The 27,238-nt window shown below is 36.3% G+C and overlaps 8 protein-coding genes and 1 non-coding gene across 10 annotated transcripts; 3 read left to right on the forward strand and 6 right to left on the reverse strand.

Moving 5' to 3' along the window:
- The first annotated feature begins 1,055 nt into the window (after positions 1–1,055).
- On the forward strand, positions 1,056–5,728 carry LOC108827725 (protein SUPPRESSOR OF npr1-1, CONSTITUTIVE 1-like). Its single transcript, XM_018601198.2, has 4 exons — positions 1,056–1,738; positions 2,788–3,910; positions 4,243–4,545; positions 4,734–5,728. Exons 1-4 carry the CDS (start codon positions 1,098–1,100, stop codon positions 5,589–5,591), a joined length of 2,925 nt encoding a protein of 974 aa, XP_018456700.1. The 5' UTR covers positions 1,056–1,097; the 3' UTR covers positions 5,592–5,728.
- Positions 5,729–5,818: 90 nt separating this feature from the next.
- On the forward strand, positions 5,819–6,239 carry LOC108827726 (uncharacterized). Its single transcript, XM_018601199.2, has one exon. It carries the CDS (start codon positions 5,970–5,972, stop codon positions 6,204–6,206), a length of 237 nt encoding a protein of 78 aa, XP_018456701.1. The 5' UTR covers positions 5,819–5,969; the 3' UTR covers positions 6,207–6,239.
- Positions 6,240–6,455: 216 nt separating this feature from the next.
- TRNAR-CCG (transfer RNA arginine (anticodon CCG)) lies at positions 6,456–6,528 on the reverse strand. The gene has a single exon. It is a non-coding gene; the product is annotated as a tRNA-Arg (tRNA).
- A 111-nt stretch (positions 6,529–6,639) lies between these two features.
- On the reverse strand, positions 6,640–9,336 carry LOC108824092 (thiosulfate/3-mercaptopyruvate sulfurtransferase 1, mitochondrial). Of its 2 annotated transcripts, XM_018597437.2 has the most exons (12): positions 9,148–9,336; positions 8,804–8,980; positions 8,662–8,721; positions 8,473–8,535; positions 8,234–8,358; positions 7,968–8,130; positions 7,802–7,861; positions 7,547–7,605; positions 7,364–7,445; positions 7,206–7,269; positions 7,037–7,104; positions 6,640–6,942 (listed from the first exon to the last, which is right to left on the reverse strand). In XM_018597437.2, the coding sequence occupies exons 1-12, from the start codon at positions 9,250–9,252 to the stop codon at positions 6,835–6,837; spliced, it is 1,134 nt and encodes a 377-aa protein (XP_018452939.1). In that variant the 5' UTR covers positions 9,253–9,336; the 3' UTR covers positions 6,640–6,834. The 2 variants fall into 2 exon arrangements, with proteins under 2 accessions (XP_018452939.1, XP_018452940.1); XM_018597438.1 differs by lacking the exons at positions 8,804–8,980; positions 9,148–9,336 and having other exon boundaries at positions 8,230–8,358; positions 8,662–8,714.
- A 145-nt stretch (positions 9,337–9,481) lies between these two features.
- On the reverse strand, positions 9,482–10,994 carry LOC108824091 (uncharacterized). Its single transcript, XM_018597435.2, has one exon. The coding sequence runs from the start codon at positions 10,756–10,758 to the stop codon at positions 9,598–9,600; it is 1,161 nt and encodes a 386-aa protein (XP_018452937.1). The 5' UTR covers positions 10,759–10,994; the 3' UTR covers positions 9,482–9,597.
- A 115-nt stretch (positions 10,995–11,109) lies between these two features.
- On the forward strand, positions 11,110–13,641 carry LOC108825590 (proteasome subunit alpha type-2-A). Its single transcript, XM_018598915.2, has 12 exons — positions 11,110–11,235; positions 11,524–11,590; positions 11,673–11,749; positions 11,852–11,916; positions 12,062–12,108; positions 12,273–12,348; positions 12,522–12,589; positions 12,771–12,840; positions 12,932–13,017; positions 13,105–13,167; positions 13,278–13,343; positions 13,429–13,641. The coding sequence occupies exons 2-12, from the start codon at positions 11,550–11,552 to the stop codon at positions 13,475–13,477; spliced, it is 708 nt and encodes a 235-aa protein (XP_018454417.1). The 5' UTR covers positions 11,110–11,235; positions 11,524–11,549; the 3' UTR covers positions 13,478–13,641.
- A 281-nt stretch (positions 13,642–13,922) lies between these two features.
- On the reverse strand, positions 13,923–15,615 carry LOC108825626 (style cell-cycle inhibitor 1). Its single transcript, XM_018598954.2, has 4 exons — positions 15,462–15,615; positions 15,109–15,225; positions 14,624–14,682; positions 13,923–14,438 (listed from the first exon to the last, which is right to left on the reverse strand). The coding sequence occupies exons 1-4, from the start codon at positions 15,535–15,537 to the stop codon at positions 14,202–14,204; spliced, it is 489 nt and encodes a 162-aa protein (XP_018454456.1). The 5' UTR covers positions 15,538–15,615; the 3' UTR covers positions 13,923–14,201.
- A 32-nt stretch (positions 15,616–15,647) lies between these two features.
- On the reverse strand, positions 15,648–17,593 carry LOC108824471 (uncharacterized). The gene is given in 7 exon segments (XM_056994158.1): positions 15,648–15,787; positions 15,789–16,112; positions 16,180–16,491; positions 16,569–16,643; positions 16,724–16,882; positions 17,003–17,097; positions 17,191–17,593. Coding segments are annotated over 7 exon segments (1,410 nt in total). The 3' UTR covers positions 15,648–15,745.
- A 2,917-nt stretch (positions 17,594–20,510) lies between these two features.
- LOC108825679 (transcription factor MYB63) lies at positions 20,511–21,866 on the reverse strand. Its single transcript, XM_018599010.2, has 3 exons — positions 21,533–21,866; positions 21,305–21,434; positions 20,511–21,226 (listed from the first exon to the last, which is right to left on the reverse strand). The coding sequence occupies exons 1-3, from the start codon at positions 21,669–21,671 to the stop codon at positions 20,647–20,649; spliced, it is 849 nt and encodes a 282-aa protein (XP_018454512.1). The 5' UTR covers positions 21,672–21,866; the 3' UTR covers positions 20,511–20,646.
- Positions 21,867–27,238: the final 5,372 nt, after the last annotated feature.

Below are 27,238 nucleotides of genomic sequence, written 5' to 3' on the forward strand. Positions count from 1 at the left end.
GCCGCCGAGAGAGACTTTCTTCGAAGTTTTCAGATCTGCCCTCTCCGGTGTCCGGTGCTTTTAGCCGGTGCCGTGAGAGGGTGGATTTATGTGTCTTTTAGTTCTTGTGCTATTATTTTAGGTTTTGGTGGATTGTTATGCTCAAGTTTCGTGCTTTGTCTCAGAGTTAGACAGTGTGTTGCGTCTAGTTTCAGATGTACAGATCGCTGATCTGTTGACGGGATGGTATGATATAGCTGCTGGCAGTGGTGCATGCGCTGATGGTTATTCACTTTTCACAGCCACGTTTTTGTCTTAGCAATGATGAGGATTGCTTTATCTTGGTCTTGGTGGCAACGGTTCAGTCACGCTGTTGATCGTTGCTAATCATAAGTTTTGGCTGAGTTTCTCGGTCCTAGTCCAATGGTTTGAAGATTTGGTTTACTTATCGTGGGAAGTCGTAAGGTGGACTTTGTTGGATTCGTACTATTATTGAAATAGAAACAAATGGTTCTTAGTGTTGTTTCTCAGTAAAGAGATGATTTCAACTTCGGTTATGACCGTAAACGCAAGTCTTCTCGGAATTCTAAGCTGGTGTTGAGGCTCAAGAAGGCAGCAGTCTCAAACAATGGCCTGGTAATGCTGGGTTCTTACGCTCTACTAGCCTTTGGTTGGAAGTGGTCTTTGTATTCTTGTTCCTTATTGAAACTACGTATGGCATCTACTGATGTTACTTTCTAGTTTTCACACTCTATGTTTTTTTCTGTTCTTTTTTACAGAGTTGGTTACTTGGTTCCTTTTGTATTTCTCCGTTTGTGGAGAACATCCTCACCAGTCTGTAACTTTTTATTTTGATTTTCAAATCAGTGTTAAAAAAGTGAGGAGTATTATACGGCCTAATAAATTGCAACATCATACCTCCCCAACTTGTTATTTTTATCAACTTTACCCAGGCCTAATAATTGAATCAGTGTCGGCTATAAAAATTCAACGACCAGGCCACCGCGTGGACCCCATACTCACACTATGAACAGTGTATTTTTTTAAAAAAAAATATTTGATTTCACATTTCCTTAACAGTGTCTTAATGAATCTCAGAATCAACTTATCTTCTTCGTATGGCTCTGACTTTCCTCTTGGGCGTTTTCTCCTTCATTGTCTTCTGCTTAGGATTACGACGTTTCCTTCACTTTGACAGGAGAAAAGAACCAACTCATCTTCTGCATCATGTAACTCCCACAGGTGCTGATGCTTCACCGGAGGCTGAATCATCTGCGCGTCCCGCTCAATCACTCACGTCCCTGCCTTTATGGAAGTACGACGTCTTCCTCAGTTTCAGGGGAACAGACGTACGCAAAGGCTTCCTCAGCCATCTCTACAAAGCTCTCACCGACAACGGCATCCACACTTTCCGTGACGACGCAGAGCTCCAGCGAGGGAACTTCATCAGCCCGGCTCTCCTCGGAGCGATCGAACAGTCAAGATTCGCTGTCGTTGTCCTCTCCGAGAACTACGCCACCTCTAGATGGTGTTTACAAGAGCTTGTGCATATCACCAAGTGCGTCGAGGATAAGAAGAAGCAGATGGAACTGATCCCTGTCTTCTTCGGCGTTGACCCTTCGCATGTCAAGAGACAATCTGGAAACTTCGCAAAGGCCTTCGCTGAACACGACAAGAGACCTAATAAAGAGACTGTGGAGTCATGGAGGAAAGCTATGTCCACAGTGGGATTCATCTCTGGCTGGGATTCAAGAAACTGGTGATGATCCATTTCTTACACAACTTTTTAAATTTATGTTTATTGGAACCATATTCAAAAATTAAAGATAGATTTTACTATCAATAGAATAAGATATATGATTATATTCTTTATATATTTATATAAAGTTCATATACGTTAGTTATTAATTTATGTTTACTGAAATTATATTATAGAATTAGGTCTGGGCAATCGGGGGACCAATCAGGTGTCGGTTCGGTTTCAATCGGATTTCAGGTTTTAAGGTTTAGAAAAAACAACCCCATTCGGATATTTTAAAAGTTCGGGTCGGTTTCGGTTCGGTTATTGTCGGGTTCAGTTCGGTTTTGATAACACCACAAAGATCCGATTAAACCCGTTATACATTCGTATATCGGTCTTTAACCGAATTTCGGTTCTGAAAACACTAATCTGTACTTGTTTAATAGTGATAAATACTTAGTACTCTGCCTCTATATGATTTAATCGTCATGGACATAAACTAAAAACATGTACCTAATAACGTTTTATTCAAAAGGCATACACATAAATAGACATTCAAACTGGTAACAGAACGAGACTAATAGTAGTAATCATACACAAAAGGTAAAAAGACACAAAGGTAAAAACAACTTCAAAACTTTATAAAAATAGAAGTGATACAAATATCACCATTATTGAAATGAAAAACTAAACAAAGATCACCATTATCCAAAGAGAAAACCAACATAATTCAATGAAATAAAAATAAACTCTTTGTGTATTTTTGTGTAATCAATGGTGAAAAACAAAAGGGGCTAAGGTTAGACATGGGTTATGTCTCGATTGAGTTTCGGATGTAATCAATCGGTTTTCGGGTTTAAAACCGATCCGAACCGACATCCATTACACCACAAAACAGGAACCGTTTGGTTTATTTTGAAGATCCGAAACCGATCCAAACCGGCTTAATCGGATCGGGTTCGGTTTGGTTGAACGGTTGTCGGATATATTGCCCAGGCCTATATAGAATTATCTTATATTTTACACATCCATTTTGTCTGAGAAATGTGATGTTCATTGTTATGTAGGAACGAGGAGTCAAAGCTTATAGAGGAGCTTGTTCAAGATCTTTCAGATAGATTATTCTCACCAGTGTCTACGAGTGATACTGGTGAATGGATTGGGATGAGTACACACATGAGAAGTATATATCCTTTGATGAGGAAAGACCCTAAAGATGTCCGAATGGTTGGGATATGGGGCATGGGAGGTATTGGCAAAACCACCATTGCTAAATATATCTACAAAGGCTTCTTGAACAAGTTTGATGGTGCTTGCTTGCTAGAGAACGTGAAAAAGGAATTTAAACGATACGGACCGTCACATTTACGTGAAAAGATCTTGTCGGAAATCTTTCGAAAGAAAGACATGAACACTTGGAACAAAGATTCCGATGTGATGAAGCAACGGTTACAGGGAAAAAAGATTCTTCTCGTACTGGACGATGTTGATGACGTACAACAGCTAGAAGAGTTAGCTGGAAGCTCTCACTGGTTTGGACCAGGAAGCAGAATCGTCATAACCACAAGAGACAGGCGTGTTCTTGACCAGCATGATGTGGAACCGGAACGCATCTACGAAGTTAAGCCTCTGAGGACTACACAAGCGCTTCAGCTTTTTAGCAAACACGCTTTTAAGCAGCCTCGTCCATCCGAAGATTACAGAGAGCTCTCCCTCGACGTTGTGGAGCAGCTTGGTGGTCTTCCTTTAGCTATTCAAGTCGTTGGAGGATCTCTATACCGTCGGGAGATGGAGTTCTGGGAAGACAAGCTGGATTTACTTAGAAACAGCGGCGATAACTCTCTGTTCAAGGCTTTGAAAGTAAGTTATGAGGCATTGGATGAGCTAGAAAAGAAGATCTTTCTTTACATTGCGCTTTGTTTCAACGGAGTGTATATGGACCGTGTTAGAAAAGTGCTAGACGTTTGTTTCGTGTCTTCCAGGAGAAGAGTGTTACCGACCAGACCGAGCATTGTGGCTTTGATGGAGAAGTGTATGATTAGCTTGTCAAAGACAAAACGTTTATGGGTTCATGACTTGCTCCAAGACATGGCAGAAGATATTATATGTGAAGGAAAAGACGAGAGGCCATGGAAACGTTTAATGCTGTGGGATTTTGAAGATATCAATCACGTTTTCTCCAACAATATGGTAAACAAAGACTTTTTCTCAAGCTTAATGTTCAAGAATAGCTAGACATTAACAAACTATTATTTTTATATTTATATTAGAAATATCTTGATAAATTATAAAATCAAATATATAAAAATAAGCTAGATAAATTAATGAATTCGCAATAATATTAGTTTAGTTTAACATATTTAGACAAATTTAAATTGATTTAGACCAAATTTAACTGATTTAAAATTGTTTAAACTGATTTGAGTTGCATGGAGTTTTTTACATGTCTAGACCATTTTAAGAACATTGCTCTTAAGTCCCATTCTTACATTTAGACGTTTAAATGTGTGTTTGATCGCTAGGGAGATGAAGCAATCGATGTGGAAAGCATATTTCTAGACATGTGTGAAGGAAATGAGCTTAGTATTACTCCTGGGATCTTCAAGAAGATGCCAAATCTCAAGCTGCTTAAATTCTACACTAACTCCAGCGTTGGAGAGAACAGAACAAGGATGTTAGATGGTCTTGATTACCTCCCTACGCTGCGGTATCTTCGCTGGGATGCTTATCATCTAAAGTCTTTACCATCTCAGTTCTGTACTAGCCTTCTAGTTGAACTCAACCTCTCTCACAGCTCAATAGAAACTGTTTGGAGTGGAAGTCAGGTACCTTTTCAGCACCACATGAAACATTAGTGTTGACATCTAAAATATTTAGATTTTTTTTAAAGAAAAAAACATATACCTCTAAATTATAAAAATGATTTTTATATAAATTTTCAAAATATTTATAGCCCCCAAATTCTCAGAGCCGGTCTATTTGATTCTTCTTTTTTATGTTATTTGGAATGCAGCAAGACCTTGGGAACTTACGTAGCCTAAACCTCATAAGCTGCAAGCACCTAAGCGAGTTTCCAGACCTTTCAAAGGCAACTAATCTAGAGTCTCTCAAGCTCTCAAACTGTGACAACTTGTTGGAGATCCCTGACTCATCTCTTAGACAACTCAACAAACTCGTCCACTTCAAGCTAAGCAACTGCAAGAATCTAAAGAGCCTTCCCAACAACATCAACTTGAAATCCCTCAGGTCTCTACACCTAGACGGATGCTCTAGCCTAGAAGAGTTCCCACTCATCTCAGAGACCGTCGAGAAGCTGCTCCTCAACAAGACAGCTATCCAGCAGCTACCAACGTCCATCGAACGTCTCACTCGTCTCAAAGATATACGTCTCTCCGACTGCAAGAGACTGATGAATCTCCCGGACTGTATCAAGAACCTGAAGTTCCTCAACGATCTTAGCCTCGCAAACTGTCCAAATATAACATTATTTCCACAAGTCGGAACGAATATAAGATGGTTGAATCTGAACAAGACGGGTATACGAGAAGTGCCTTCGACGATTGGGGACAAGTCGGAGCTACGTTACTTGAACATGTCTGAATGTGAGAAGCTCGTGAGCCTTCCTCCGACGGTGAAGAAACTGGGACAGCTTAAGTACTTGTACCTTCGCGGCTGCGTTAATGTCACCGAGTCTCCTAACCTAGCTGGGGGCAACACGATGAAGGCTTTGGATTTGCATGGGACGTCGATAACAGAGCAGATGGTTGACTCCAAGGGAGAAGAGCCTCCGCAGTGTGAAGTGCCTGTTATAAGACGGTTCTTTATGAAGAACGTTCGAGAACACATCAAGAGACGCAAATCCAACAGATGATAAGGATCACTTAGGACTAGCTAGGGCGATCCTAGTTTTGTGAACTTTTTTTTATTTAACTCAAACTAAATTAGGCCGCTAAATTGTTACGCAGTTTATTCCGTTAATTTAGTTTGAGTTAATTAAAACAACAAAACCAATACAAATTTTATACAATCACTAAAACAATATTTTTAGTATATATAATTTTGGTATATAATAAATGTTTAAATAAGGCATGGTTCAAAGCCGGCCCTTCTTAGGACATGTGTTCAAGCTTCTGTTAAACAGCCAGGTGTAACACCTTCTTGGCCAGGTGTTGAGTTTCAAGAACATTTGCTCGAGGGTGTATAATATATATGTTTTGGTGGAGACAAAGATGAGGGATAAGGTAAAACGATGTCGGGAGCGCAAGGAGCAGAGCCGATGGGATCGAAGACGCCAACGACGTACGAGTCGGTGGAAGGAGGACAGAACAAGACAAAGCTGGATATAAGGTCAAAGGAAGATGAAGGTGGAATCCAAGTTGATAAGATTCAAGACAAGGTTAAGGATGCTGCTGGTCTAGGAGGTCCCGTCTTTGGAGCTGGTAAGGATGACAAGAAGCAGGATCTTGGTGTTACCGGCACTGGCTAAATCGCTGTGTTCTATAATGTAAAGTATGCGTTTGTCTGGTCTCCTCATGTAATGATAAGTGTTCTGTTTCTAGGAATCAAACATCAATAAATAAAGTAACATCCTACTATAAGGTCTGAATACTACCAATCTTATCTGTTAACCGGACATGATAATGGAGCGGTACAGTTTGGTGTCTAAGTACAATAACTTCTAGGTATCATCTGAAGAAAAAAATACACGAAAGTAAAAGAATAAAAGGTAAGTAAACGACCACGGTGGGACTCGAACCCACAATCTCCCGCTCCGGAGGCGAGCGCCTTATCCATTAGGCCACGCGGTCATCTTGCAATTGAGTCAATATATCATATTGCTATCTCTTAAATCTGATCTAGGTTTCACCCCAAGAACAATGGGCAACGGTTATTAAACCTTTTGTCATTTGACAAAGATGAATCCAACAAAAAAACATATTTCAAGAATCTATAGACATAGACAAAGTCCTCTTCCTCTAGAGGCAGATTCTAAGCCAAGCAAATAGATTTTGATTATTTCATGCTAATTTCTCCAAGTTAAAAGACACCATGATTCTCAAGTGTCTGTGGCTTGTAATCTTGTTGCTAGCCTTTCCCCTTTTTGGGGGGACTTTTCATGCAGAAGATTCATCTCCTTCCATGGGCAAATCAGGTTCTGTTGCCCATTCAGTCCAGGAGCCATCATAGACTGGCACATCGGTTTTCCCCAGTCGGTGAAGCCCCTAACAGAGCAAGTGACCAAGTCAGACTCTCTCTCTCCACCATTTTACATAATATAATCTTACACAAAAATGGTGGACGAAGTTAGTTAATTACCATCGCCAGGATGCAAGCTGTTACCCCAGTGCCACACGAGGCCATAATAGGCTTGTCCAGTGAGATGTCTGCACCAGAAAGAAAAAAAGCCTTAGAATGTCGAGACTTGGTTCATAAAAATACGAATGTGAAACTCATTTTTCAAGTGGAGATGATATAAGTTTACTACCTTCTTGTTCAAATCGTTTCTTCAGCTCTTCTGCTGGTAAGAGTGTTTGAGAAGAATCAAGCAGCTGCAGAAACAAACAAAACATTAGCACATTAACAACTCAGATGCAGCAGGAGAAGTGGAGGAAGGTGTGTTATAAAGAGCACTTTATAGATTACCTGAGGAAAAGAGACACATTTGCTTCCAGGGATATGACCGCTTCTTATGCCCTTACGAGGTTCTGGAGCAGTACCGTCAAACCTGTTACAAAAAAAAAGCGTATCAAACGGTACAATTGAGTACTGATTTCTAGTGATGGACCTCTAGCGAGAGAGCATTTCATCAGTGCAAATTAATAGTACCTGGCTTTGGAACGTGCGTCTATATGTTGATGTGTCTGATCCTCCATGTTTTTCTTGACCTATGTGTGAATTGACCAAAACCAAGTTTAAATGATATTTTCATAATTTAAAAATTCAGAAAATTGACTGTTAATCTGATCCACAAGCAGGATATAGACTCTCTTATGAATATTAGAATTTGAAGTGGTTCAATAGACTGAATGAAATCATAATAGCATCAATATGAAGAAAAAAACCGTTCAGAAGAATGCCAACCTGATCAAGTGACCACACTAGATGTGGCTGGAACTTGGTCTTAAAGGTTATTGGACTGACCTGCAGAACCCACAAGAGACAAAGTTGTTACATGGAAACCAAAGTAGAAAGCACATCTTCACACTCCTAAAAAAAATCTCATAAAAACCATATTTCCCAGACTTACGGTTTGTCCTTGATAGATTTTCTCTATAGCCTCACTTGCGGCACTGGCTTTCAGAATAGCATCACCTGATGCACTAGATTCAACATCGTAACCTGAAGCCCGCCATCTCGGTAGACCTCCATCCAGCACCCAAACTTTGTTGTGTCCAAAGGCTCGGAACATCCTTTTTTAGATTATAATAAAAGAGCACCCATCAATTTTATTTTAAAAATAAGACACTGAACAAACCAAAAAGGGTTTAAAAGACAACAGGAGCGATAACTCACCACCATACACGAGCTGCGCTATAGATCCCCTTTGCATCATAAACAACCAGTCCGTTTTTGTTCTCAATTCCAAGAGCAGAACAACCAGCAGCGAAAGCTTCTTCAGAGGGTAACATATGTGGCAACTGTTACAATATCATAAAGTTATCTACATGGTCGCCTTTATATTAAACACAGAAACTCACAAGCACAAGTTATAAGTACAATAGGAATATCTAAGTACAATAGTGGATTCTTACACTTGTTGACCGATCTGATATTCCATCCAAATCAAAGAAGAGAGCACCAGGAACATGAGCAACCTGTAGGAGAGAAAAAAGTCCATTAGGATCAAGTAGTGTCTACTAACTATACAAAAAGATTTTGCTTCTTTACTATAATACAAACACTCGTGGAATCAAGAACATATCAATAATCTATTTACTCACCTGATATTCTTGGATTGCATTCCTCTGCTCTTCTGGCATATACCATGTCGCATCCAAAACCTTAGCAGAACAGAAACAGATAAAGGTTTAAGCATAGCTGACAAAAGTTTCGAAGAAAACAAATGGCACAAAGAGCATTCACCTTCAAATCAGGCTCTCTAAGATTAGAATGGAGCCAGTCAACAGACACAACAGGCTCATTGGTTGGTACAGATGATGTAGTAGAGTATCCAGCTTTTGCCCCAACTCCACTAGAAGTCATGGCTCGACGAGCCCATGTAGAGGACGGAGCGCCTAACTGAGAGTAGAATGATTTTTTCTGCAATTATCATCACAACACACATAAGAAAGGGGAAAACCAACCAAAATGGTCAAACCACAGTCCAATTATACAAACAGTCCAAAATGCAAACTCATAAAAAACCGATGAACGACCAGAATCCAGTTGAGAAAATTTGGAGATCAGAGTTTTGAATTACTACTTACACTCAGAAACGAGGCGAGGTTGAGTGTCGTCTGGGGAAGAAGAGACGGAGTGACCAAGCGGTGACTTGCAGCCAGAAAGGCTCTGGAGAAAAAGGTTGAAGCCATATCACTTACAACACAATGCCAAAGTTTTCTCCTTTCAGATTGATTCTCTGTCTCTCCAGGTAAAAAGAAGTTTAGAGCTTTGCAAGCGTTTTGTCAGTGTGTGATAAATTTATATCTGCTGCAGCCGCCAACTGGTAGGTAGACAAGACAAAAATAGGGCGTGTTTGGCCGTTACACGTTTTCACAGTCTACAGAGTAGCCCGGTTTAACCGGAACCAAAAGTGAAGTAAACCACGAAGAACACTATGAATATAATGGTTTTGAAATCCAAAAAGCTTTGTTGTATTTTTGCCCAAACTCAGAAAGCTACACAATGTTACATTTTTAAGCAAACAGAAAAGAGATTCAGAAGGGGAACCCTTTACGAACATACTTCTTGGATTCCACAGCCAAACGTTTCACGTTTTTGGCCTTCTCATAAAACTCCATCAACTCCCCTGCAACATCTTCTTGATGACACATTACATAAACCTTCAAGAACCGTTTCTCGCTCATCCTCAGCGCCGTGGCAATGCTCACATCTTCCACCAGCGGCTTCATACCCATTTCAAAGACTCTCTTCACTACATCCACACGAGGCCTTATCTGAGTCTCGAGGTTGGCCAGAAGCAAGAAAGGGTGCTTAAGCACGGAACGAGCCTCAAGTTTCATCGTTGCTAAGACGAAAGTCATGTTTCTCTGAACTTTCTCAACTGACAAAGTGAGAAGGATTGGGCATCTCCCACACAGACCCCAAATCTCTTCTTCTGATAACCCAAACTTCTCCAGGTTTGCAACTTTCTCTTGGATAGTCTCCATCCTCGTAACCCCGATGATGGCTGCAACGTACTTAAACATCTTGGAGTCTCTGGTGACCCCAGTTTTATGGATGTACTCAAGCTTTCCTTTGTTGAAGCTTGTTCTCGGAATCACAGTGGGGCGAGACATCAACATGGCAACAAGATCCTGCTGGCTAAACCCCAACCCTTTGTAGAAATCTATGGCGGGTTTGATCTTTTCATCGAGGTCATACAGCATGAGAGAAGGGTTCCGAATAATGGCTCTCCGCAACACCTCTTTTGACCCCAAAACCTCGATGAAGTAGTTGATTCTTTCATCGAGGACGAGGTGAATGCGAGAGCTGAAGAACTTGGGACGGCAAGTAACGATCTTCACAAGGTCGGACGATGTGATCCCCAACGGAGTAAGAAGGCTGAGTTTGAACTCTAGCTGAGAGACATTGGCTCTCTGCAACGCTGGTCTACTAGTGAAAAGCTTTGAGATCTCATCGTCGTTACAACCCCATTTTCGTAGAACTTCCAAAGGACTCACTTTAATACCATCAACTACTCTCCTAGAAGATAAAACCCTTTGATCAGAAGCGTCAATGCGTTCTTCGGATTCGTTCAGGCATAACGTCGAACACTTGGTGGTGATGGTGGCAGATAAGTTATTCCTTACCAAGGTTGAAGTAGTGGACAGTAATCTGATAAAAGCTAATACATTTATCTTCCCCGTTGAATGCATTTCAATAAAAGAGCAAACTTTCACCAATAATTGACAACACAGGCAGTGACATTTACACGCGTAATCAGATGCTTCACGAAGCTTGTGATGCCCGGTCGGAGAAAACAGTTACACGCCAAATGATGAAGAGAAGGAGGAAGAGATGGGGAGTGATCATGCGATGATGCGCACGGCGACTTTTCGGACCAGGTTTTGCGACGATTGTGTGCGTGTCCGATATAGTCTGACTGCCTGAGTCGAGAGTAAACATAGTATTGTGGTCAAAACTCAAATTATTATAAATATTGGACCATTCTGTACTTTTTAATAAGTGTAACTTACTAGAACGACGGCGTTTATTAACCTCTTCACTCAGCAAGCAAATAATATTCTTTCTCAGTGCAAACCCTTTGTTCAAGAAACCTTAAGCTTAAGAAGAGTCTTCACTTCCTTCATCATCTCTCTCCCTTCGTCGTTGTTCGATCCGTACATCAAAAGGTAAGCTTTCATATGTATTTCGATGGAAAGTTGCTTCTTTTGTTGCACCCAAATTGAGAATTGTAATCTGATTTGAAGGGTTTAAATAAAGTTGTCAACTTGTGTCTCTAGCTTGATCTGTTGAGCTCGATTTGATTCCTTTCAGTCTCCTAATCCAGATCGTTATCTTGTTATAGTCATTGGGTTTCAAGTTTAGCGGATTCAGCACTTTTCTACGGTTCCAAGTTTTAATTTTTTATTTTTAACGGAAAATTTGTTAGAAGATGACATTGTAATGCAATGTTGCAGGTTTTTGAGGTTAGCTTAAAGGTGCAATGGGAGATAGTCAGTACTCGTTTTCTCTCACTACGTTCAGGTATGATCTTGTTTATTATTATTATTCAAATGCATCTGATTCTTATTGGGAGGTTAATTTGAGTTGTGGTTAATGAAAACAGCCCATCAGGGAAGCTGGTTCAGATAGAACATGCTCTAACAGCTGTTGGATCAGGCCAAACATCTCTGGGGATCAAAGGTTTGTTGTTCAGTGACAATTGGTTAAAATACTAAACAAGTGATTCTTAAGGAAACGTTTTCCTTCTATACTCATGACTGTGGTTTTTCTTTAATGTTATAGCTTCAAACGGAGTTGTCATTGCTACAGAAAAGAAGCTTCCCTCTATTCTTGTCGATGAAGCTTCTGTAAGTTTGGATCTTCTCTTCCCTGTGTTCATCATGTGTTTGTACAGTTTATCAAATTTCTATAGCAGTTAGCTCTTTTTTCTTTCCACCTCTACTTGTGGAACTATAATAGGTTGTACTAATATGAAACTAATGTCTATTTCAGGTTCAAAAGATTCAGCATTTGACTCCCAACATTGGAGTTGTTTACAGGTTCTTCTTCTCCTCAGCTATCTGTACATCTTGTTTGATAACAAATATGTTTTTGTAGAAAAAACTTCGGATTTGGGTGCTTAGTATCTCTCATAAGTTGCGTTTTCCTTAGTTCTTGTCCTCATCATTTTCAATAGCTAACATTGGTGTTTCCTTCTATGAAGTGGTATGGGTCCTGATTTCCGAGTTCTTGTACGTAAGAGTAGGAAGCAGGCTGAGCAATACAACCGATTGTACAAAGTAATCTTCATTTTCTCTATTCTTAATCTACTTTTCTTGGAGTATAGTAACGCATGTGTAATGAATCTTCAATCCTTGCTGGTTTGCAGATATTTTTGGATTATGATTCATTCCAGTTAATATAAGTTGTTGCTTATTTGTAATTTAACGTAAAAGGGTGTTTATTGTTGCAGGAACCTATCCCTGTTACGCAACTTGTTAGGGAAACAGCTACGGTGATGCAAGAGTTCACTCAATCAGGGTAAATACAATTTATAATATATATATGGTTACTTCCTCCCATACGCTCAACAGGGTTAAGTAGAGATACTTAGTAATAGCTCACAGATTTAAGATTGAATATGGCATGCGAGAATGTTAAAACAAAACTGTATCCATAAACTAGACTACTGAATCTTGCTTCAAATCTCCTTTTGTAATAGTGGTGTGAGACCGTTTGGAGTTTCACTACTAGTGGCTGGGTATGATGACAAGGGTCCACAGTTGTATCAGGTATGTATGTACAACATTCAAGATGTATAACCATTAGTGCTTATCTTTTTTTTTCAAAAACATCTATTTCACAATTTCATTTCTCACTTAGGTCGATCCGTCTGGCTCTTATTTCTCATGGAAAGCTTCAGCAATGGGAAAGAATGTTTCGAATGCGAAGACATTCCTTGAGAAGAGGTGATCAGCTTTTACCTGTGTGAGAGATTTAATAATAGAGTATATGTTCTTGGAAGCATGTCATGACATCATAGTCTCTCTTATTAGGTACACTGAAGACATGGAACTTGATGATGCCATTCACACTGCCATATTGACATTGAAGGAAGGGTGAGACACTTTACCAATCTCTATTTACATTAGTACTATATACTCCAGATTTTTTCTGCAATCCTAACATCCGTTTGTGTCTTTCTTTCTTATCTGTGACTGTTTCACAGTTTCGAGGGAGAAATCTCAAGCAAAAACATTGAGATTGGCAAAATTGGTGCTGACAAAGTGTTTAGGTAACGTCTCCAAACTAGTAGATATCCAAATAATCTTTGTTAAATTGCCATCAATGTCTGAAAAGAGGCTTGTTGGTATGTGCAGGGTGCTAACTCCAGCAGAAATCGATGATTACTTGGCTGAAGTGGAGTAAACTTTCAGTTGGCCGTGCAACAAACCAGGATTCGAATCACAAATACTATATTTTGTTTCTTCTTGCTGGGTTTCACAAACTTGTTGGCTATTACTTCTGTAACTTCTTTGGAACTTGTCATGTCTCAAAACTCAATTTAGAATCTGTTTTCATTTGTTTCGATATGTTCAAAATCTCTTCATGTGAATTTTCAGAAGTCATGCACTCAGATTACTTGGGCAAAAATGAGAAAAGTAAATTGAAGTTATTTAACCTGAGCCATTTTTGGTTTACATAAGTGATCAAATAAGATATAGTTTTAAGTAAGTACGCTTTTTCAGCCATGTGGCAAACTCGTTCTTAGAAAAGTGGTCCTCAGGAGAAGAACATCTTATCAGAGTGTTCATGTAGATGAGTATGCGTCAGATCTTACATTAGGCACATAAAAGAGTCAATACATTTAAAAAGTATAAACTAAAGATAGATTTTGCCTATAAAGAAGTCATAAAGTATACATGAGGTCCTGAGGATATATGAGATAGTTCTTCAGCAACTTAGATGTAAAGATTCGTTTTTTCCTCTGTAAACCAACTACAAACGCGTCTCAACCACAATCTATCTAACAAGTTTCGCAGCAAGAGCTCTTGATAAGAAAAACTGAAGAAGGTATCTTTTTTATCATCAACCTCCAAACGTTCAAGAAGCAAGTAGAGAGTTAAGCAGAGGAAGGTTTTGCTTCTTGTTTTCACTTCTGCTTGATCTTCCAGTTGTGAGCTGTTCGTGGGGCAGTGGAGATACCCTCGTAGTATCGGGACTCGAGTTTCCCTCTGTTCCAAGCCTTGACAAAGCGAGAAAACAACTCCCTTGCAGATTCGGTCGTGAGATCATTGAAGTAAGTGCGCTTCTTCTCTTTCAGCCATGTGGCAAACTCGTTGTTCTTAGAGAAGTAATCCTCACTTGACAACTCTGGGATCCCCTCTTTCTGGAAGAAGAAGAAGAAGAAGAAGAAGAAGAAAAACATCTTATCAGAGTGTCCACGTAGATACGTCAGACATTACATTAGGCACATAAAAGAGTCTCCAAAGCAATACACTAAAGAGTGAATATACATACAATCAGGTATGTTATTATCATATAGAAAGGGTGAGGGAGAGAGAGAGAGCTCACAAGCTTGTGGTCAACTTCTGCTTCTTTCTTTTTGTGCTTATCATCCTTCGACTTCTTTGCTGCTCAGATTTTAAAAAAAAATGTCAGCATGAAACCAGTAACCACCGCAAGAAACACAAACCATGCTGTAAGGCAAAGACAAGGAATACAGCTCATGCTTAAAACATTAAACTAAAAGAAATATGATATAAAAGATCCGTTTAATCTGTAACCAAAAACCAATACTTTCTTGCAGCCAATAATCTCTTACCAAACAGGTTTTCCACTACAATCTTTTTTTCCTCTTTAGGAGAACACACTTAGGACAAAGGTCACTGAGGATGCTTCGTTAACACATGGATAAAAGTATGAACACGCATCTAGATATCATCAGCAACAAGAACATCAAATTTGACTCAACAAATAATTAAGGTTCTAACTATCACATGCTATTGCTACCACACATCAAGTCAGATAATAGGAAAGGATTCAAGAAGTATTAATACATGTACTCGATCGGTGGTGCTTGTGAGATTTCTTCTCCTTCTTCTTCTCACTTCTCCTACTACTTCTCCTCTCATCATCTTTCTCTGTTCCTCTATGCCTCTTAACTCTTTCTTCGTCTGCCCATCCACAAATCACACATAGTTCAAAATACAGTCTAACAGATCATGTCATCTACAGACACAACAAGTCAAAGTTTCGAGCTTTCAATCGACTCAAAACTACAAATTCAGAAACTGAGAATGATCTTATCTTAACTAACAACGAAGCAATTCAACAAAGCCCTAGATTTTTCTCGGGAAACAGCGAAGAGAAAGTATTATCTTATCGACAGAGGAGAAAAGAGAGTACATACTCTCGGAAGACGAAGAAGGATCTTCGCTCCGTGCTCTGCTCCTCTTCTTCTCCATCGAGCTCCGTTCGCTTCCCATTAATTTCCCCGTCGGAGTGACTCTAAACAAACGACATGAGCACTTATTTGATACGGGCCCTGATATCTTAATTCTCGGGTCGGGTCGGGTCGGGTCTTCTTATGCCTAAATTTCATTTAAAACCCCGTACTATTTTATTTTTCTCATATTTCCCCATTTTTTTACCCAATAGAATGTAACACCCTTTTCGTATTTACAAGCTGGTTTATTAACAAAACATTTGGTCTACAAAGACAAGAGACTGCACTTGTCTTGAAGATAGTCTCAACGGAGCTAAACTCCAACTCAAAACCATAGCTCCGACCACCACCGTACTTAACGTATAGAAACCTCCCCGGAGAATCTTCTCGCGGTGAAGGCAAAACCATTGATATCTCTGGAAACTCTGTTGACGGTGGAAGAGGCAGAGACCTCTTCTTCTTCTTCTTCTTCTTCTTCTTGAGAGAATAGTACACATCGGCTAAGAGTATCCAAATGAGGTCAGGATCAACGCAAGCCAAACCTCTCAACGCGTTCAAAGCAGCTTCTCTTAACCCTTTTACGCCGCTGCACGCTATCCCAACGACTACTCCTTCCTGTATAATTGGTAAGTTACTGAACTAGATAGAGAACTTAAAGAACACCAATCTAAATGTACTGTACCTCGATTATATCGAGAGAAACTAAGCATGAAACTTGATTTGATGATGCAAGGAGAGGTGTGGCTGCAATTAAACATGAAGAGGCGATCGACCCAACTGTGCGTCTGTATCTTTTAGAACGATTCAGTTCAAGCAGTATGTTTTCCCATTCTTCCTCGTTAAATTGTTCTCAGCGTCTGAACCTCTCTGTTGAGCCGATATTATGGCATCAGATTCAGATGCCTTTGGTCTTAACCTCGTCACTATATGACTTGGCCCGGTCTCGTAATAGACAAGCCTCCTTCTTTGATGCTTTTACAATCACAGCAACAGCCTAGCTACCAAAATTGATATGTATTTGTAGACCAAGAAAACTAATGATTTAAAAAGACTGTAGAAGACTGAATCTACCTTCAAGAAGGGTAGAGTTAGATTTGGATGTTGTTGTCTACTAACAATCTCTAGTTCTTGAGAAACCAAACGCATCTGCAGATCACCCCCAAGACGAAATAAAGAAAAAATTCTTTAACACACTGATTAAACTGTTCACTGCAAAATGGCCTTACCGGTTCCTCCAAGAAATGCAATATTTCATGAGTAACTCCAATATAAGAAAGCATAGAAGCAAGAACACTTGGGACATGAGGATTAAGATCCAGGTGGCGCAGCTGGCGAAAAATAGAGTCAACAACATAATCTGCATTTGATACAACCAGATGCCCTACCTACAAAAAAGAAGAAAAAAAAAGAAGGGCATGATTTTAATTATAATAGAAGTTATTGTGATGGTCTTGAATCAAATTACATTTAACTGTCCTGAACCAGTTCCATTACACCATGATTGCCAGTCTTTCACCACTATACTCCTTTACACGAACACCTCGAAAACATCCCAGAGGAATATCCAGAATGGCTGCTAAGCTCCCATCATTTTGAGATCCTAGCAGACACAAAGAGATCATTTGCTATCAGTAACTGACTCATCTATAAGCTAAAATGTTTTGAAAATGGTTTCAAATGACTTCGAACTCACCTGCCAATAAGGATAAGCCGACAAGTCTAAGGATTCCAGCGAGTATCTCGTAGAGCTTCTGACTACCAACATAAGAGAACCAAGGAGGAATTCGAGGTAACATAAAGCTTACTGGTCTGCGATATCTCCACTTTTGTACTTGATCTGATTTAGCGATACTTGGGACAGCGTGGCTGCGACTGGTCTCCCTAAACCCCACTTTTAACTCTGTGATGGAAGGGAGGTAGCCTGTAGATGTTGAGGGTCTTTCTGCCACGAGGTTTTCAAGAGAACCAGTGAATGCTGAGTTATGGCTCAGACAGAAGGCAAATATATATCCAAGAACGGGAAAAAAAAATAGCATAAATGAGGAAATGTCTCGCACAACAGCTAATTCACGTGAGATGCTGTGTTCTCTAACCATTCCTTTGTACGTTCAACATGAAAGGAGTCACGACTCAGTTTCTAACTGGATTTTTCTGTCCTCTGCGCTTGAAGGTTTTGTTGTCAGGGAACGAAGCTGAGTGTGCAGATTCATGCTTCTGCAACTTGATATCATCATCAGAAATACATAAAGCCGATAAAGTAGCCTCAGCCTCAAGGACTATCATAAGAAACTCGGCTAAACCTCTGATTCCTTGGTCCAGTGCATCAACACTTCCTGCAGCTCCGCTTATCATTGCTCTTGAAACATGCAACACTTTGGCAATTCGGCTAACAACACCAGGTAGAAAAAAACGCCAACACGTCAGCAGCACCAATCTACAGAAAGAATAACAATTCAGAAGATATTTTCCCCCCAAGATGGGAGAAAAGTAATGTATCAAACTATGTTGCAATATACAACCTCCATCACTTAGCTGCTGAGACTATGTTATCCAATCTAGTAACAAAGACTCACCCGATCTACAGCGCCGACGTGGCATTTCTTAAGAAGTTCATCAAGACAAGACACTACACCTTCTGCTACTTTATCACTCGCTCTATAAACCTGATTACTACTCCATTGGCTTCTTCTGCAAGCTACTGCTGCGACTAGCAAAGAAAACAGTTTAACCCGACCCGTTAGACAGTTTCAAGTCGGTAGGGGGGCGATAAGTTTTGTTTTTCTAAAGTTTTACGAAATAAACCTTATATTTTTACATAATTGCAAAATAAACCTTGTATATTCATATATAACTGCAAACTAAATCATGTAATTACATACAATTTCAAAATAGTCTTTATATTTATATGGAACTATAAATAGATCGTTTCTTATTTTACAGGATTGCGAAATAAACCTTGGTGTGTCATAAATAACTGCAAAATAAATTTTATATTTATACAGAATTTCAAAATAAACATAATAGTTATACAGAATTCCACAATAAACATTTATTCATATGTTGCTGCAAACTAAATCATGTATTAAAAAGAAAGAAAAACTAAATCATGTATTTGTATAACATTTCAAAACAATATTATACTTGAAAGGAATTATAATATAATAGTTTTTTATTTATACGGGATAGCAAATAAATTTGTGGTGGATGGCCTAGTGCAAGAAAGCAACCGTCTTTTGTAGTCCACGTGGATGCAGAACCTCCAAACTGGTTATCAGAGTCTATATAAGTCTATAATGTTGCCGACAAAAAGAAAAAGCAAATAAACCTCGTCTTCGTATATAACTGCAAACTAAATCATGTATTTATGTTAAATTTCAGATTAATCTTAATACTAATAAGGAATTGCAAAATAGCAGTCTTTGTATTTATACAGGATTCCAAAATAAACCTTGTGTTCCTATATAACTACAAACTAAATCCTGTTTTTCATACAATTTGAAAATAATCTTATAAGTATATGGAATGAAAAAATCTAGTCATTGTATTTATACATGATTGCAAAGTAAACATTTAGATCTGTTATAACCAACTTGATTTTACCTAACTTTATTGAATTTTCAAGAAAATAATAGGAGAGTTGCAACATTCTTGAGGTTATCTTCTTGATTAGTAATGATTGGCATTATACACGTTGAGAAGAGTGAAAGTATGGAGAAAAGGACGTTACCTTGACTCGTTGATAAGTTCACACTTGTTTACTTGTTATTCAGCCAAAGTAGTTGCTGCATCTAATATCTTTTACAAGACAAGTGCAATGACGTTTCAAATTATCAAAACCAACCCAATACGTAACCCATCAACTATTTTTCTTCATATTTTCTAGAAATTTCTTGAGTAAGAAGTTTACCAAAGAAAAAACTCTTTGAGTACGATGGTTTAAAATATTTTCTAACTCCACTTTATTTTTAACATAAAAATAGAGTTTAAAGTAAAAATGTTTAAAACTCTATTCTTTAGACCATCTTCAATGTATTTCTCTATTTTTTTCCACCATAATAGAGAAACTCTATTATAGAAATGAGTTTTTTTCCAATGTATTCTTCTATTTCTTCTTCTAAAAAAATATTCCTAAAAAATTCTTTTATTATTTTACAACTAGTATCTTCTATTTATAAATTTTGAAAATTCACTCAATTATTGTAAATTTTTATTTTCATAAAATTGTAATATTATTTAAACTAAACATTTTATTACAAAAAGCTACAATATATAATAAAATAAAATAAAGTAGATATTATCTAACCATATTATTATATTTTCACATAAATGCTTTGTCAATGCAGTTCAAAGTGAGAAATGAATATTGATTAATATTTAGGTTGAACTTAAATATTTTTATTAATATGTTAAAGTTATGTAAAACTTCTAATAGTTAATTTTGATTTTAGTTTTAGTTGAATATAAAACGTTAAATATCATTTTTTATTTTTTCAATTTTGAATAAATCAATAGTATTTTTTATTTATGATTATTTGTAATTGTGAAAATTTAAACTGTGTCATTATATGTAAAATTAATTATATTTATCTATAAATATGTATTTTAATTATAATCACAAAAAATAAAAGATCATTTTGCAAATAAAAAACATGCCTCTATTATAGAGGAATGCTATTTTCCCCTTAAATATTAAGATAAAAATAGCAATTTCTATTTTAGAAGAAGAAATAGAGATGGGTTGGAATAGATTTTACTTTATTATAGAATATAAATGCAAATATAACATAGGGTTGGATATGCTCTTTCACTATATAAAAGAATAAAAATGAGGTTACTCTATAAATAGAATAATTCATTTATTTTATCTTGTCATCTTATTTTTCAAATAAGGGAGCATTGAGTAGAACTTAACTCCATTATTGATTACTCTATTTGAAGATGGTTTTGATCTACAGTTTTAGTATTATTTATATTTTAACCAACTATATATGTATTATCTATACACTGAAATGACAAGAAATTAACTATGGGAGACATTTTCTCTACTACCTAACTTTCCTTTTAAATATCCATATCCATAATAATAAGTCTCTTTGTGATCATAGTATGAAAATAGAAAATACGTCAAGTAAATCACAATTGGTATTTGTTAATGTATCATGAGTTCGTAGGTATTCAAGAGTGATGATGATGATGAGTCTTTGTCTTGTTCTCCCTCTTTATGATGTTGATCATCTTCTTCTAAACCAAGTTCACTTTCCAAGTGCTTCAACCATTTCTTGACTTCATCCTCATCAGACTCTTCTTCTGCTCTTGAAGCTGAGCTGTTCTCATTTGCGTTTGAATCATCTAAGAAGCTCCAGATGTCAATATCTGAGTCAAAAGGGATCTCAAGTAGGTCTGGTTTGTCTACCTCTTGTATAATAATATCACTAAACTGGCTATACTCAAACATAAGACTCCTATTTGGATCATCTTCTTGGTTTGAATTATTGGAACCACCAGAAGAAACTGAACTAGTAGAGTCATGAGATGTCTTTATGTTCAAGCAACCTTCTGCTTGAGTCTTATCCACCTTCCCACGAGAACCACAATCACTAGCACTTGGCGAGGCCGGTTCATCTGCATTTTCTGAACTCTGAACCAGTCTTTTCTTTAGATGGGTATGCCACACATTCTTGATCTCATTATCTGTACGTCCTGGAAGTTGAGAAGCTATTTTTGACCACCTAATCAAAAATGTGTAAAGCCAATGTCAATATCAATATCAAGAATCATATAAACAGAGCATATATAGAGTGATTTACTTGTTTCCGTAGCTCTGGTGAAGCTTGATGATCATCTCTTCTTCCTCTGCACTGAAGTTACCTCGCTTCACATCTGGTCTGAGGTAGTTAATCCATCTTAGACGACAACTCTTCCCACACCTCAACAAACCTTTTCGGAATCAAAGAGGAAAAAAAGAGCTATTAAAGAGACTTTGCTTTGATCATGATCCATTAAAATGAACGCAAAGCAACAACAGAACAACTTACCAGATTGTTTCGGGAGAGATCTCCAGTTCTCATGACCAAACTTTTGAATGAAAGAGATGAGTTTCAAGTCTTCTTCTGGGCTCCATGGACCTCTCTTCACTTTGGTCTTGTCACAACAAGGTGCTCTTCCTTTTCCCATTCTCTCTCTCTCTCTCTCTATATCCCTGTCTTTCACTCTATATATTATATATATATATATGTGTGTTATGTATATACACTCAAGTTTGAGATTCTCTTTTACCAAATAGAATTGGGTTCTGTTGTTTATATAAGTGAGGGGTAAGAGTGTGATCTTGACATGAGAAAGATGAATGTAAACAAAGGGATTGATAAATGTCAAATCAGATTTGTTGAGTGAGAAAAGTTTGTCTGTGGTGTGGTTGATTATTTGGTATGATTCCATTTTCTCTTTGATACTTGATCTGGCATCCACATGATGCATGCAACTTATCTTTTCTTTTAACATTGATCCCATGAAATTTGCACAATTAATATCTTACATACTAATTTTATTTTTCTTTAGTTACTATAACTAGTACCCCAATATAGATAAAATTTTGATGTTTTGTTCAAACAGAAACATTATTACAAAGTGGCGAGAATACATTTCGTATATCAATTTGTTTCATATTATATAGTGTTTTGACAAATTAACACCTACAACCAGAGCCGGCCCTTAGTAGAAGCTGACCAAGCACCTGCTTCCGGCCGCTAAATAATAAGTATTAAATCGGCCACATATTTCAAAAAGTTTCATTAGCTTAAATGGTTACTGCATAACCTTTGACTACCAAAGGTAAGGGGTTCAAACACCTCCTCCTCCAACATTTGATTTTGATTTTTTATTTGTAATAATAGGCCAATTTTCTTGTTTTTGCTTTCAGCCCCCCACTTTCTAGGACCGGCTCTGCCTACAACTTGTTAATTAATTAAGAATTAGCTTAAGGTAAGCAATGAGATTTGTTAATATTAATTTTCGTCAGCAAGTCTTGTCTAAGTAAGCAATCTGGTTCCATGCATAAATACCAACTTTTGAATATAGACATTCCATAATCATGTAGTTCCAACACAAGGATTAATTAAGAAACTAACTCACATGAACAATGCTGTTTCATTTTTAGTGACCCTTCCCCCCATGCCGTGACATTTAATTAGTGTAAATTGGAATTTTTTTTTACCGAAACAAATAGGTAAGTCACAAACATAAATAGAAAATGTATGCTAATTGTATTGGGCTAAACGGTGACATAGGGAATTAAAAGAGAAATAATCAATTCTTACTCATTTCTTAAAAATCACATCACTTATAAAAATATTTACTGCGTATAAATTATATTCCTTATTTTTTCTTAAATTTTAAAGAATTATAAAATAAAAACATTTTTATCAAAATTGATATGAAACAAAAAGAATAAATATTCTTTTTGTTTTGTTCTGCTTTTTATTTTCTCACTTATTATTGTTCGTATTTTCATGGTCATCAGTTAGAACATATGTTTTCTAAACTTTAAATAAATTAAAATAAAGTCGAAACTGAGAGCTAAAGGAAAATAGAAAAATTTAGTGCTGTAGAATAATTATTAAAGTAATTTCAAATCACATCCGAAAATAACAAACGCATAGGAGTATGTGTGAGCATAGTGCACAATCTCACCAAACTAAAGACTAAAAAGAGTGGAAAAGGTCAGAGACTTACGTCTTTATTGACTTGTTTGATGTTTGGTGGGTTTGGTGTTGTTGTTGGCACTTGGCTACGTTAATTACTTAGTATCACCAAACCTTCATTACTTAATTAATTTATCTGTAACCATCCCAAACTATTCAAAGTAGCTGTGATACATTCGCTGCTATATACTCCAGAAATAATTAATATCTGAATACTAAGTATTACCGACAAGTGAAGTTAACTCGAAGTAATAGTCCAAACAATTATTCAAAGTATTGCAAAATGTTCACAACTACAAGTTCTAAATGTATAAATGAAGCCGACATAAGAAAACATGGCGGTATATGCTTTTGCCTTTTTTTATGTGACTCTTTGTAATCAGAAGGTTGGTGAACAAACTATGAGTGGAAAAGCTTTACTACAATCTTTTTTGAAAAAGTAAACTATTAGTGGCCAAAAGAGAGATAATATTTTCAACGTCCCTATGGATTATGGACCTTATCGAAACGATGGAAACTTTTTCTGTAAATTTATGATGAAAGCACGAATGTTGCTACTGGTAATCCATACGTCAGAATCAGTTTTGAGTGCAACTTTAAACTTTAGATTGGTAGGCTGGTAGCTAAGGGAATAAGGCTATGTGACCGTGTTGTGTGTGTTCATAATAGGTGTTTGTTATTCGTATATGTTGCCACTTTCAATCCTATGATTAACAATAACATACACTAAGATATCAGTGAACGTTTTAACGACGTGGCATGTAACCAAACCAAATTTATCAATGAATAGTAACGCATAGCCCAATTCAAATTATTCATAATCTTTCTTCTTTCTTTTTAACTGAAATGATTCATAATCTTTCGCACAATTATTTTGAATATACTTTTTGATAATTCAGAAGTAAACCTCACGCTCAAAAAGAGTTACGCATAGAGTTTTTAAAATGGACCGAAAAAAGAGTTCATATCCATGTGGGGTGGGGTGGGGTGGGGTGGGGTGGGGTGGGGTGGGGTGGGGTGTCTAAAGACATCATATAATAGTTTTTTCGGTAGAATTCAAATTCGCAATCCAAATGTAAGAAGGAACTCGTCTTTACTAAGTGGGCCATGATATTCCAGACTAATTATTTTGAATTTATCACAAAATATATAATAGTAGGTTTAGGAAAGGGAACATGAGGATAGTAGAACTTAAAATTACCTAATAATCACCTAAAATTAGTTTTCAAGTTGAAGTTAACGTTCGACTAAAGATTTAAGTGGATTCAATAAGACACCTATTATTGAAAAACATGAGATCCTAAACAATAAACACTATATTATATACATCCTTGGGTTGGTAGGACATTTGCTTAATAGTGGTGGGTTTTATTTTTCCTGATCACCTAACTAATCACTAATTAAGTCCAAGCAAAAAGCCAATAATTCCAAATTTAATAAAATAACGGCAAAATAATCAAAGCATAAACTAAAAAAAAACTAAAAAGGTTTAGCAGAGAAAACAAATCATCACGCATGCATGACGCACATGGGTTTGTGATGAGAATAAATCTTATCTCATCATATAATAAACGTGTTGTTTAATATTTTTAAAGTTGTTTCTACCAGAGGTTTTTGTAATTATTCCATTTGATTTATATCATCACTAACGTGTCAATTAATATATTAATATACAATAAAAATGTATACTGTAATATTTTAGTTATGCATTTTATTGAAAGCACTTTTCAAAAGAATAACAAATAATAAATTAATAAATTAATAGCATCAAACTTATAATATTAATTAATCTGAAGAGATAATAATTTATCAGAAAATTAACTATAGATAAAAACTTACTATTATTGGTTATCAAATTACAGTGAAATTTCTATAAATTAATAATGTTGGGACTACACCAAAACTATAATTTTTTATTAATTTATAGAAACTATTAATTTATTGAAATAATAATTGAACCAAAAACTCATTTTGGAACTATGAAATTATATTAATTAATAGAGATATTAATCTATTGATTATTAATTTAAAGAGGTTATACTGTATTGATTTATAGAAGTAATAATAATAAGGACTCTCAAAGAGTCCGTATTAAAAATTAAAAAAAAACTCCTTGAGAGTACATATACTCAAAACAAGTTGAGAGGAATAATAGTCGGGCCTTAAGTTAAGAATGCGCTTAGTACACTCTACATGGGCCTATCGCGTTGAAACCGACGAGCTACAAATATAAGATGGTGGATCCATAGATGAAAAAAGTACTCGATTCTCGACCTCAACCTAATTTTTTTAGCTTATGAAACTCTCACTTTAGTTTTCTTTTCACATGTGAGTTTTGTTTTTTGTTATAAATATTTGAGTATTTTTTGAAACTATATTTTATCACTTTGCTCGATCAATGTATTTTGGATATGATTACCAAAAAAATGTATTTTGGATATTTATTGGAATGCTTGTGCAGCTCTTGGATGTATACAAAACAAATACTGTATATTTTTCCCTGACTAATAAATCATGCAGTATAAAATACATAGATATATAAACATTTTAGTGGAAATTAAGCATGCATTACCGATATTCCCACTCCAGCCTAAAAGAAAATAAAACGGAGAAATTATATTCTAATACTCCCTCCGTTTCATATTATTTGTCGTTCTAAGTCTTTACACACAGATTAAGAAAATATTTAATTTTACATATTTCCAAAATAAAAATACTATTACCAATACACATCAACCAATATAAAAATAGAATAGAGAATATTTTCAATAAATTTTGCATTGAAAACCGAAAACGACACTTATTTTGAAACAAAAATTTTGCTCTAGAACGACATATAATTTGAAACGGAGGGAGTACTTAAATAGACTTCGGAGTGAGTAAATGCCTGGGATTTTAAGGTTTGTAATGTGCATTAAAATAAATCTAATTTCATTTAACTTTCAATTTAATAACCACACCAATCTCCCATTTAAATGCATTGAAATCCTAAGACCAGTCTCACTGCCATACACATTAATATACCAAATTTAATACACACTGCATTTGTATATTGATACGGTTACACATTTAGAGCCAGCCGTCTGGTTAGGAGCAAGTATCCTCACGAATATACATTAATGTACACCAAATAACATATAAACATATAAACTAGATCTTGACCCGCGCTTTAGAAGCGCAGAATATTTTGGGATGAAAATTTTTACTAATAACTTAAAAAATATTTTGGTAACTTTTAAAGAGTATGTATCTAAAATATTTTTGCATTTAAATCAATGTTTTTAAATTCAACCCGATTGTGATTATACCGGTTAATCCGGAGATCTAACAATTCAATTTAGGTTTTTAAAATATTCATATTAAAAGATCACTAAAACCCGAGACTAATCGATTGAACTAATAGATGACCGATATGTAATCTAATTTGATTTAAATTGTAATAGTTTCATAATTTGTAATCTTATAATCCAAATTTTAAAGTTCATTATTTGTAATTTATGAAATTATGATGTTTCTAAAAAAATTAAAGAGAAAATTATGGATATAAAATAACTAAGATTAATTATTATATTGTTTGGAAATATTGATAGTAGTATATAAAATATATTGTTTGGAAACATTGATAGTAGTATAAAGAAATAAGTATATTGTTTGGAAACATGGATAGTACTATAAAGAAAGGAACATTAGTGATTTAATGTATGTTTAACTATAAAGTATAAATGTGTATTTCATTTAAAAACTTACAAAATAAATGTTAGGTCCAACAAAATGTTTCTGTTTTAATAAGATAGATTGTTCAGAAAAAAAGTCTGTCGAACTATTATTTATTTTTCACAACAATTTGTTGAGATATTTATTAGAAGTAACTTTCTCACGTCAAGTGATCAATCCCGATAAAGTATTCGTGAATGTGTGTATAAAATGTTAGGTATTTAAGAATATCATCCGTGAGCATCATCATTTCGTCACCCTAGAAAAATAAAAGAAACTTTATATTCAAAGCTATAGGGGTCTGTTCTTAAATGCTTACACCTTCCT

Source organism: Raphanus sativus, chromosome 9 (genome assembly GCF_000801105.2).
Source record: "Raphanus sativus cultivar WK10039 chromosome 9, ASM80110v3, whole genome shotgun sequence".
Classification (NCBI taxonomy): Eukaryota; Viridiplantae; Streptophyta; class Magnoliopsida; order Brassicales; family Brassicaceae; genus Raphanus; species Raphanus sativus.